Source organism: Manis javanica, chromosome 1 (genome assembly GCF_040802235.1).
Source record: "Manis javanica isolate MJ-LG chromosome 1, MJ_LKY, whole genome shotgun sequence".
NCBI classification, from domain to species: domain Eukaryota; kingdom Metazoa; phylum Chordata; class Mammalia; order Pholidota; family Manidae; genus Manis; species Manis javanica.
In genome coordinates, this window is record NC_133156.1 from 152,497,083 (window position 1) to 152,509,807 (window position 12,725).

Here is a 12,725-nt window from a genome sequence, read left to right on the forward strand (position 1 = left end):
CCTGATTTGATATACTATATACACACCCCTATGTTTATCACTGCACTGTTTGCAATAGCCAAGACATGGAAGCAACCTAATTGTCCATCAATAGATGAATGGATAAAGAAGATGTGGTACATTACACAATAGAACATTTTTCAGTTGTAAAAATAAAAGAAATCCTGCCATTTGCAACAATGTGGATGGATCTAGGGGGTATTGTGGCTCAGTGAAATAAGCCAGGTGGAGAAAGACAAATACCATATGATTTCACTTATTTGTGGAATACAAAAACAAAGCAAAACAGAAGGAACAAAACAACATCAGACTCACAGACACTGAGAAGCGACTGGTGGTTTCCAAGGGGGAGGGGAGTAGGCTGTGGGGGAGAGAGAAGGGGACTGTCGAACCACTTTGATGTATTTTGATAAAATAAATTTAAAAATAAATAAATAAACAAATAATGATTGTGATGGATTTTAATTCATCAAATCAAATAATCCAAAAAGTTCATATCAATATAAATAAATAAGACAGGAAGAGAAGAGACAGCTCTATTTACAGTTAACTGCCAACTAATGAATATAGAAGCAGTGCTGGAATTAGAAATTACCAATGGACACTAAACTAGCAGGTGAACTTTTGATGGGGTATAAGTTGTAAAAAGTCTCAAAATATCTTCCCCCAAATTATTTACTACTATCAACCTGAAATAATAGCTTTATAATGGACAAACCTGGTGAACACAATTATAACCACCTAATCAAAGCTAGTATCTCAGTCCTGGAAAAACTGAAATATGTCTTCTGGTGTGATGCACTGAGAACACAGCATCACTTCTGTGGTGATGTTCCTCCCCAAAATGTGTAACGTGAAAACTCGAATCTATCCATAGAGAAACATCAGACAAACCAAACTGAAGGACATTCTACAAAATAATGATCCTGAACTCATCAAAACCATGCAGACTAACAACAAAAATTCTTCCAAATTAAATGACACTGATGAGGCCTAACACCTAAATGCCGTGTGTGACCCTCGATTGGGAGAAAAGAACTGTAAATGACATCATTGAAACGCTTGAGAAAATGTGAATGTGGGCTGGAGATTAAATAATGGTATTACATTAATTTAAAAAAAAAGCCTCAGCCCTAGGGCCCGCATGTAGAGCACCCCCTAACCACTTTCAGTTTTGGTGTTGTCCCATTTGAATTTTTGTGGAAATGAACTTTTCAAAATTTCACATGCCTCAGTTTACCTTTTTACAATACTATTAAAAAACAAAGCTAGAAAATAAAATAAAACAAACATACAAAATACAGGTCCAAATGTTTTAAATTATTATTTAATTTAACAGGCATAAAATTACTGCCAAATTACTACTCAGGTATCTTAACCCTGTTTTCATACTGCCCTCCTGGTGACCCAGTACTACATACTCTGAGTGGCTCAGGGCCAGAGCTCAGCTAACCGACGACTCCTTCCAGCCTCTGCTCTAGAGCCCCACATGGCTTCAGAGAAAAGCCCAAGGCTCAGCAGAGCACCGCAAACACACTGCCTGAAACACGGTACCCCCCACACAGCTGGCCAGGGTCCCCTGGGTAAGAGAAGCAATCTGCGAATCAGTTCTGGTGAGATTTCTGTTCCAACTTTTCCAATGAACTAAAAAAAAATGGCATGTGGAAATTATTTACATGGTGAAATGAGTTTCCCATTTCAAATCTAGAAAAAAGAAAACATGAAACCAATAGCTAAAGAAGTATTTGTTGCATTCTAATCCATCATTCATTTATCCCTGCAACAAATTTTGTTGGCTAACATCAGGTACTGGATTTATATTAACAATGGAAAATACATCAGGCAAATAAATATACCTCAGTCAGCTATCACCAAAGATCGCCCATTTCCAATCTTCCAAGTTTCCCACCTCTAAAAAAAATATAACTTTCTAGAAATCAGCATTAGAAATTGTATTATTTACTCAATTTGAGCAAGAAGCAATAAGCTTGGATTTGAACATAATTGGAACAAAGGGAAAAAAATGTGAATGCACTGAGCATGTGTGGACTCGCTAATCCAATACTGTTTCTCCAAATGTGAATGCTACCATGCCACAAAGTCACTTTACCCAAGTAGGTTCACTATTTCACAAAATCATATTTAGTCTTCCTTTGGCTACAAGATTTCATGTCTGATATATTTAGATAAATTTGTTTCCAATGAAGAGAGATTTATATCAGGTAGCATTTTTATTTCCTAATTTAAAAAAATTCCTGTTGTATATCTTAAATTAGTAAATCAGGATACAAAACCCCAAGATTACTTATCTAGGTAGCTAGATCCCCAAACATATGTCCAAGAGTTACAAATAGCTAAAAATATTTAAAAATATGTCAGGGAAAATTTGACAGTTTGAGGCAGGAGACAAAAACAAGCCTGGAAAACCTACTCAGAGTGCTATGGTGGAAGACACTTTACATCTAGAATCAGTTTAGTTTCAAGTCTAGACTCCACCTCTGTCTACCTGTGGAATACATGAACAGGTTACCTAATTTTCCTAGGTCTCAGTTTTTCTATTAGGCCCCCTTCAAAGGGATGCTGTAAAGGAAAAACAAGGTTGTATGTAACATGAACTGAAAATGTGAAAGCCACACTGACTGCACCTGGTCAGAAGCATAACCATGCTCTGCACCCCATATTAGGGATTCCCCCACAAGCAGCACGAGGTATCACGGACTGTTTATGACCACGTGGAGCAGTGGTTTTCCTTTTTCAGTTTCCACCTGCTGGAAGGCATAAACGCTTCATTTTCAGAAGTGCTGTAGTGGAAAGAAGACAGACTACAAGTGATGGTGTTGCTAAAGCAAAATGGCTGCGTGTTAGAAGCCAAGGGCTCACCTGAAGGTCAGAGAGCACCACCAACACAGCACATGAAAATGCTTATGCTCAGCCTCCCTACACATAGCTGGGCTAAATTAGGAACCGTCAATAGCACATTAAGAGAACTCATACCAACATAAAGACCAAAAGGGAAAAAGCCCACAGGCTACAAAATATTCCAAAATTAATTTAAAAAATATTCCAAATCCAAATATAAAGACCCATATGTAGCTAGAGTGCCCCTTCCCTCCAATGAACAGTGAGGTTGAGGCAACAATGGGAATATGGCTGTGCCATTGTTCTCCTGTTAGGTGGAGACACATCTGATGTCTCACTCCTCGAGCAAACAGGGAATCTGTGACTGGATTCAGCAGAAGGATGAAACAACAAAGAACAGAGAAAGAGGCTCGGCTACATGCAGAACAGGTGTGGATGTAACTGAGATGGCTGGGAAGCATGCTGAGTGAAAATCTGGACAAAGTGTTAGGTTTTTTAACTCTTAGGGATGTTATTAATGTACATTACACAGATGTCAAAAATATTTTTAAGCATTAATGTTATAAAATGCAAGTGTCTGCTTTGTAGTTACACATGCAGAACAGATGAGAAAATCACACCAATGTCATTTGTGTATATAAAACTTAAAAACTTACTGGATTCCACTGTCATCTGAAGCAAGCTATCAATGACATTGGCTAGCAGCCCTTTACTGGTTATTCTTAGATGACTTAATATGACTGGAACAGCTTGATACTCCAAAAACAAGATCTTTCCTTCATCTGTCTTCAAGTCCAAACACAGAGAATCAAATGCCTGAGCCAGGTAGTCAGCTGAAAAGCAAAATGGAAAATCAACGGCCATGTCTGTTAGCAGTTGGTTGGTCTGGTTAGTGACCAGAAACAAAAGCAAAGGGCAATACTATCACTGTAACAAATTCAAGAGGAACAGCAATCAGATGACCAGAGCACAGGCTAAACTTAGATATTCCACCCCAAATCTGTCAGAGCTCAAAAGGGAAAAAAAACAAGAAGAACTACATTATGACAGGGTCAATTCATTCAGAAGTGTCAAATTTTAACACTGAAAAACATTACGCCCCACTTCTTTAAATCAAGGTTAACGATTCTGTTTAATAGTAAATTTTCAGTATTTGAGTGTAACTCTCATGAGCTTCGAAAAATTTAAAAGACATTAGTGTTTCCATCTTTACAACAGTTCCTGAGACCTTTTTTTTAAAATTTTGGTATCATTAATCTACAATTACATGAGGAACATTATGTTTACTATATGCTCCCCATCACCAAGTCCCCCCAACAAACCCCATTACAGTCACTGTCCATCTGCATAGTAAGATGCTGTAGACTTACTACATGTCTTCTCTGTGTTGCACAGACCTCCCCATGCCCTGCCCACATTATACATGCTAATCATAATGAGCCCTTTCTTTTTCTTTCTTTTTCCTCACCCTTATCTCTCCCTTCCCACCCATCCTCCCCAGTCCCTTTCCCTTTGGTAACTGTTAGTCCATTCTTGGGTTCTGTGAGTCTGCTGCTGTTTTGTTCCTTCAGTTTTTTCTTTGTTCTTATACTCCACATATGAGTGAAATCATTTGGTACTTGTTTCTCTCCACCTGGCTTATGCCACTGAGCATAATACCCTCTAGCTCCATCCATGTTGTTGCAAATGGTAGGATTTGTGTACTTCTTATGACTGAATAGTACTCCATTGTGTATATGTACCACATCTTTATTCTTTCATCTACTGATGGACACTTAGGTTGCTTCCATTTATTGGCTATTGTAAACAGTGCTGCAATAAACATAGGGGTGCATATGTCTTTTTCAAACTGGGCTACTGCATTCTTAGGGTAAATTCCTAGAAGTGGAATTCCTGGGTCAAATGGTATTGCTATTTTGAGCTTTTTGAGGAACCTCCATACTGCTTTTCCCATAATGGTTGAACTAGTTTACATTCTCACCAGCAGTATAGGAGGGTTCTCCTTTCTCCACAACCTCGCCAACATTTGCTGTTGTCTTTTGGATGGTGGCAATCCTTACTGGTGTGAGGTGATATCTCATTGTGGTTTTAATTTGCATTTCTCTGATGACTAGCAATATGGGACATCTTTTCATGTGTCTGTTGACCATCTGAATTTCTTCTTTGGAGAACTGTCTGTCCACCTCCTCTGCCCATTATTTAATTGGCTTATTTGCTTTTTCTTTGTTGAGGTGCGTGAGCTCTTTATATATTTTGGATGTCAACCCTTTATCAGATCTGTCATTTATGAATATATTCTCCCATACTGTAGGGTACCTTTTTGTTCTATTGATGGTGTCCTTTGCTGTACAGAAGCTTTTTCAGCTTGATATAGTCCCACTTGTTCATTTTTGCTTTTGTTTCCCGTGCCCAAGGAGATATGTTCATGAAGAAGTCACTCATGTTTATGTCCAAGAGATTTTTGCCTATGCTTTTTTCTAAGAGTTTTATGGTTTCATTACATTCAAGTTTTTGATTAATTTTGAATTTACTTTTGTGTATGGGGTTAGTCAGTGATCCAGTTTCATTCTCTTACATGTTGTAGCTGTCCAGGTTTGCCAACACCAGCTGTTGAAAAGGCTGTCATTTCAGCATTGTATGTCCATGGATCCTTTATCATATAATAATTGACCATATATGTTTGGGTTAATATCTGGACTCTCTATTCTATTCCACTGGTCTGTGGCTCTGTTCTTGTGCCAGTACCAAATTGTCATAATTACTGTGGCTTTGTAGGGGAGCTTGAAGTTTGGAAGTGAGATGCCCCCTGCTTTATTCTTCCTTTGCAGGATTGCTTTGGCTATTCGGGGTCTTTTGTGGTTCCATATGAATTTTAGAACTATTTGTTTCAGTTCACTGAAGACTGTTGTTGGTATTTTGATAGGGATTGCATTGAATCTGTAGATTGCGTTAGGCAGGATGGCCATTTTGACAATATTAATTCTTCCTAGCCAAGAGCATGGAATGAGTTTCCATTTGTTAGTGTCCTCTTTAATTTCTCTTAAGAGAGTCTTGTAGTTTTCAGGGTACAGGTCTTTCACTTCCTTGGTTAAGTTTATTCCTAGGTATTTTATTCTTTTTGATGCAATTGTGAATGGAATTGTTCTCCTGATTTCTCTTTCTGTTAGTTCATCATTAGTGTATAGGAAGGCAACAGATTTCTGTGTATTAATTTTGTATCCTGCAACTTTGCTGTATTCAGATATTAGTTGTTGGAGTTCTGGAATGGAGTCTTTATGGTTTTTTATGTACAATACCCTGTCATCTGCAAATAATGACAGTTTGACTTCTTCTTTACCATTCTGGATGCCTTGTATTTCTTTGTTTTGCTTGACTGCCATAGCTAGGACCTCCAGTACTATGTTGAATAACAGTGGAGAGAGTGGGCATCCCTGTCTTGTTCCCAATCTTAGAGGAAAACCTTTCAGCTTCCCGCTGTTACATATGATGTTGGCTGTGGGTTTTTCATATATGGCCTTTATTATGTTGAGGTACTTGCTCTCTATACCCATTTTGTTGAGAGTTTTTATCATGAATGGATGTTGAATTTTGTCGAATTCTTTTTCAGTGTCTGTGGAGGTGATCATGTGGTTTCTGTCCTTCTTTTTGTTGATATAGTAGATGATGTTGAAGGATTTTCCAATATTGTATCATCCTTGCATCCCTAAGATGAATCCCACTTGGTCATGCTGTATGACCCTCTTCATGTATTTCTGAATTCAGTTTGCTAATATTTTGTTGAGTATTTTTGCATCTATGTTCATCAGGGATATTGGTCTGTAATTTTCTTTTTTTGTGGGGTCTGCCTGGTTTTGGTATTAGAGTGATGCTGGCTTCACAGAATGAGTTTGGAAGTATTCTCTCCTCTTCTATTTTTTGGAAAACTTTAAGGAGAATGGGTATTATGTCTTCTCTATATGTCTGATAAATTCAGCAGTTAATACATCTGGCCCAAGAGTTTTGTTCTTGGGTAGTTTTTTGATTACTGATTCAATTTCTTTGCTGGTAATTGGTCTGTTTAGATTTCTGTTTCTTCCTTGGTCAGCCTTGGAAGATTGTATTTTTCTAGGAAGTTGTAAACTTCTTCTAGGTTTTCCAGCTTCTTAGCATATAGATTTTCATAGTATTCTCTAATAATTTTTTGTATTTCTGTGGGGTCCATCGTGATTTTTCCTTTCTCATTTCTGATTCTGTTGATGTGTGTAAATTCTCTTTTAAAAAGTCAAGCTAGGGGTTTATCTAGTTTCTTTATTTTCTCAAGGAACCAGCTCTCGGTTTCACTGTTTTTTTCTATTGTTTTATTCTTCTCAATTTTATTTATTTCTTCTCTGTTCTTTATTATGTCCCTCCTTCTACTGATTTTGGGGCTCATTTGTTCTTCTTTTTCCAATTTCAATAACTGTGATTTTAGACTATTCATTTGGGATTGTTCTTCCTTCTTTAAGTAGGCCTGGATTGCTATACACTTTCCTCTTAGAACTGCCTTCACTGCGTTGCACAGAAGTTGGGGCTTTATGCTCTCATTGTCATTTGTCTCCATATATTGCTTGATCTCTGTTTTAATTTGATCATTGATCCATTGATTATTTAGAAGCATGTTGTTAAGCCTCCATGTGTTTGTGAGTGTTTCTGTTTTCTTTGTACAATTTATTTCTAGTTTTATACCTTTGTGGTCTGAGAAGTTGGTTGGTAGAATTTCAACCTTTTTGAATTAACTGAGCCTGTTTTTGAGGCCTACTATGTGGTCTATTCTGGAAAATGTTCCATGTGCACTTGAGAAGAATGTGTATCCTGATTTTGGGAGTAGAGTTCTGAAGATGTCTGTTAAGTCCATCTGTTCTAGTGTGTTGTTCAGTGCCTCTGTGTCCTTACTTATTTTCTGTCTATTAGATCTGTCCTTTGGAGTGAGAGGTGTGTTGAAGTCTCCTAGAATGACTGCAATGCATTCTATTTCCTCCTTTAATTCTGTTAGTATTTGTTTCACATATGTTGGTGTTCCTGTATTGGGTGCATATATATTTATAATGGTTATATCCTCTTGTTGGACTGATCCCTTTATCATTATGTAACGTCCTTCTTTATCTCTTGTTACTTTCTTTGTTCTGAAGTCTATTTTCTCTGATACAAGTACTGCAACACCTGCTTTTTTCTCCTTATTGTTTGCATGAAATATCTTTTCCCACCCCTTGACTTTTAGTCTGTGCATGTCTTTGGGTTTGAGGTGAGTCTCTTGTAAGCAGCATATAGATGGGTCTTGCTTTTTCATCTATCCTGTTACTCTGTGTCTTTTGATTGGTGCATTCAGACCATTTACATTTAGGGTGATTATTGATAGATATGTACTTATAGCCATTGCAGGCTTTAGATTCATGGTTAGCAAAGGTTCAAGGGTATCTTCTGAACTATCTAGCCGTCTAACTTAACCCTCTTATTAAGCTATTATAAACACAGTTTGATGATTCTTTATTTCTCTCCCTTCTTATTCCTCCTCCTCCATTCTTTATACGTTAGGTATTTCATTCTGTCCTCTTTTGTGTTTCTTTTGACTGCTTTTGTGAGTAGTTGATTTTATTTTGGGCCTTTAGTTAGTATTTGGTTGGTCTGCTTTCTTTGTTGTGATTTTATTCTCTCTGTTGACATTTCCTTAGCCTTAGGAGTGCTCCCATCTAGAGCAGTCCCTTTAAAATACCCTATAGAGGTAGTTTGTGGGAGTCAAATTCCCTCAACTTTTGCTTGTCTGGGAATTGTTTAATCCCTCCTTCATATTTAAATAATAATCATGCTGGATACAGTATTCCTGGTTCAAGGCCCTTCTGTTTCATTGCATTAAATATATCATGCCACTCTCTTCTGGCCTGTAAGGTTTCTGTTGAGTAGTCTGATGATAGCCTGATGGGTTTTCCTTTGTAGGTGACCTTTTATCTCTGGCTCCCTTTAATATTCTGTCCTTATCTTTGATCTTTACCATTGTAATTATTATATGTCTTGGTGTTGCCCTCCTTGGGTCCTTTCTGTTGGGAGTTCTATGTACTTCCGTGTTCTGATTGATTATTTCCTCCCCCAGTTTGGGGAAGTTTTCAGCAATTATTTCTTCAAAGACACTTTCTATCCCTTTTTCTCTCTCTTCTTCTTCTGGTCCCCTATAATGTGGATATTGCTCCATTTGGATTGGTCACAGAGTTCACTTAATATTCTTTCATTCCTGGAGATCCTTTTATCTCTCTCTGCCTCAGCTTCTCTGTGTTCCTTTTCTCTGATTTCTGTTCCAGTAACGGCCTCTTGCACCTCATCCAGTCTGCTCTTTAGTCCTTCCAGAAATTGTTTTATTTCTGTAATCTCCCTCCCTACTTGATCCTTTAGCACTTGCATATTTCTCTGCAGCTCCATCAGCATGGTTATGACCTTTATTTTGAATTGTTTTCAGGGAGATTGGTTAAATCTATCTCCCTAGGCCCTCTCTCGGAGGTTGTCTCGGTAATTCTGGACTGGACCAAATTCTTCTGACTTTTCATGGTGATAGAGTTAGCTGTAGGCAGGTAGCACATGTGTCAGTTGGGAGAACAAAGTCCTTTCCTGCTTGCTGGATGCCTTGCCTTTCTCTGCTGCCTGTGTTGGTTACCCGCACTCCTGAAGCAGCCACTGGGTTATTCCCCTAAGCTGCTGTGGGCGGGGTCACCATCAGGGTAGCCCAGAGCCCTGCTGGGAGTAGCAGACGCGCCGGGTATGCCCTCCTGTGAGATCGGCGCCCCTTCGCGCCTTGCCCCAGTCTCTTCTACCTGCACTGGCCAACTGTACACTGGCAGCAGCCTTTGGGTCTGTCTGGGGCAGCTGCGTACCGGGAGGAGATTCTGGGCGGCTCCTGGGGGCGCAGGCACTCCCGGGCCACTCCGTCACCACCGTGGGCATGCACAGCCAGTCCCCATCTGTTCTGCCACCGCCATGGGTGTGTGTGGCCACTCCCGCACCACTTGGTCACTGCTGCTGCTGGCTCATGCACCTGCTCCTGGTCCTCTCTGCTGCCGCCGCTCTCAGGCTACTGAGCCACTGCATCAGGGGTGGCACTGGCCAGAAGAACGACTGGCAGGCTGCTTATCGCCGTGAGGGTCTTCAGAGCTGTGCTGCCACCCAGGGGGTTAGGGTGCCTGGAGTTCCCCAGGATTCCCAGCTTCTGAGCTGTGTGTGCTGGGACAATTCTGTCCAGCTGTGAGATCCCTGTCCCTTTAAGACTTTCAAAAAGCACTTGCTTTTCTTTTGTCCCAGGGAAGCTGGTTGCAGGGACCCGCTCGCAGATTTTCTTTTCCATTTCTCTAATATCCAGCACACCAACTCCTTTCCTCCCACTGGGGAGCTGGGGTTGGGGGAGCGCTCAGGTCCCACCAGGCCATGGCTTATATCTTACCCCCTTTATGAGGTGCTGAGGTCTCGCAGATGTAGATGTAGCCTGGCTGTTGAACTGTATCCACTGGTCTCTCTTTTAAGAATAGTTGTATTTGTTATATTTAAAAAATATATATGCTTCTGAGAGTTTTCCGCTGCCCTACTCACACCACCATCTTGGCTCCTCCTCCTGAGACCCTATTGTTGTTGCTGCCACTTTCTGAGTGTTTATCTACTTCAAACCGTAACACATACGAACTTGCTAAATGGGTTTTCTTTTTTTTTTAATTTTTTATTAAGGTTTTATTGATATACATTCTTATGAAGGTTTCACATGCAAAAACAATGTGGGTACTACATATACCCATATTATCAAGTCCCCCCCATACCCCTTTGAAATCACTGTCCATCAGTGTAGCAAGATGCCACAGATTCACTATTTGTCTTCTCTGTGCTATACTGTTCTCCCCGTGATCCCCCACACCATGTGTACTACAGATAATACCCCTCAGTCCCCTTCCCCTCCCTCCCCACCTGCCCTCCCACACCCCTCCCCTTTGGTAACCACTAGTTCATTCTTGGAGTCTCTGAGTCTGCTGCTATTTTGTTCCTTCAGTTTTGCTTCCTTGTTATACTCCACAAATGAGGGGAATCATTTGGCACTTGTCTTTCTCCACCTGGCTTATTTCATTCAGCATAATGTCCTCCAGCTCCATCCATGTTGTTGCAAATGGTAGGATTTGTTTCTTTATTATGGCTGAATAGTATTCCACTGTGTTTATGTACCACCTCTTCTTTATTCATTCATCTACTGATGGACACTTAGGTTGCTTCCATATCTTGGTTATTGTAAATACTGCTGCAATAAACATAGGGGTGCATATGTCTTTTTGAGTCTGAGGAGTTGTATTCTCTGGGTAAATTCCAAGGAGTGGGATTCCCAGGTCAAATGGTATTTCTATTTTTAGTTTTTGAGGAACCTCCATGTTGCTTTCCACAATGGTAGAATCAGCTTACATTCCCACCAGCAGTGTAGGAGGGCTCCCCTTTCTCTGCATCCATGCCAGTATTTGTTGTTCTTAGTCTTTTTAATGCTGGCCATCCTTACTGGTGTGAGGTGATATCTCATTGTGGTTTTAATTTGCATTTCCCTGATGATTAGTGATGTGGAGCATCTTTTCACGTGTCTGTCGGCCATATGAATTTCTTCTTTGGAGAACTGTCTCTTCATATCCTCTGCCCATTTGTTAATAGGGTTATTTGCTTTTTGGGTGTTGAGGTGTGTAAGTTCTGTATATATTTTGGATGTTAACCCCTTGTCGATATGTCATTTACAAATATATTCTCCCATACTATAGGAGGCCTTTTTGTTCTGTTGATGGTGTCCTTTGCCATACAGAAACTTTTTAGTTTGATGTAGTCCCATGAGTTCATTTTTGCTTTTGTTTCTCTTGCTTGAGGAGATGCATTCACGAAGAAGTTGCTCATGCTTATGTTCAGGAGATTTTTGCCTATGTTGTCTTCTAAGCGTTTTATGGTTTCATGACTTACATTCAGGTCTTTGATCCATTTCAAGTTTACTTTTGTGTACAGGGTTAAACAATAATCCAGTTTCATTCTCTTGCATGTAGCTATATAGTTCTGCCAACACCAGCTGTTGAAGAGGCTGTCATTTCCCCATTGTATGTCCATGGCTCTTTTATCATATATTAATTGACCATATATGGTTGGGTTTATATCAGGGCTCTCTAGTCTGTTCCATTGGTTTATGGTCTGTTCTTCTACCAGTACCAAATTGCTTTGGTTAGTGTGGCTTTGTAGTAGAGTTTGAAGTTGGGAAGCGAGATGCCCCCTGCTTTATTCTTCCTTCTCAGGATTGCTTTGGCTATTCAGGGTCTTTTGTGGTTCCATATGAATTTTAGAACAATTTTCTCTAGTTCATTGAAGAATGCTGTTGGTATTTTTATAGGAAATGTATTGAATCTGTCAATTGCTTTAGGCAGTATGGCCATTTTCACAATAATAATAATTCTCCCATGAGCATGGGATGTGTTTCCATTTATTGGTATCTTCTCTAATTTCTCTCTTGAGTGTCTTGTACTTTTCAGAGTATAGATCTTTCACTTTCTTGGTTAGGTTGATTCCAAGGCATTTTATTCTTTTTGATGCAACTATGAATGGAATTGTTTTCCTAATTTCTTTCTGCTAGTTCATTGTTAGTGTATAGGAATGCCACAGATTTCTGCATATTTATTTTGTATCCTGCAACTTTGCTAAATTAAGATATTAGATCTAGTAGTTTTGGAGTGGATTCTTTAAGGTTTTTGATGTACAATATCATGTCATTTGCAAACAGGGACTGTTTAACTTCTTCCTTGCCAATCTGGATGCTTTTTATTTCTTTGTGTTGTCTGACTGCCTTGGCTAGAACCTCTACAACTATGTTGAAT

At 39.4% G+C, this 12,725-nt stretch overlaps 1 protein-coding gene across 10 annotated transcripts in view; it reads right to left on the reverse strand.

Annotated features, from left to right (window-relative positions):
- CCDC138 (coiled-coil domain containing 138) overlaps window positions 1-12,725 on the reverse strand; it is a 99,226-nt gene that overhangs the window by 12,646 nt on the left and 73,855 nt on the right. For 7 of the 10 annotated variants that reach the window (XM_017674392.3, XM_017674388.3, XM_017674390.3 and 4 more), the window contains one exon: window positions 3,516-3,692. The exons of the other annotated variants lie outside the window; for them this stretch is intronic. In XM_017674392.3, the coding sequence (XP_017529881.1) occupies window positions 3,516-3,692 (177 nt within the window). The remainder of the gene's footprint in view (window positions 1-3,515; window positions 3,693-12,725) is intronic. 10 annotated transcript variants of the gene reach the window in all.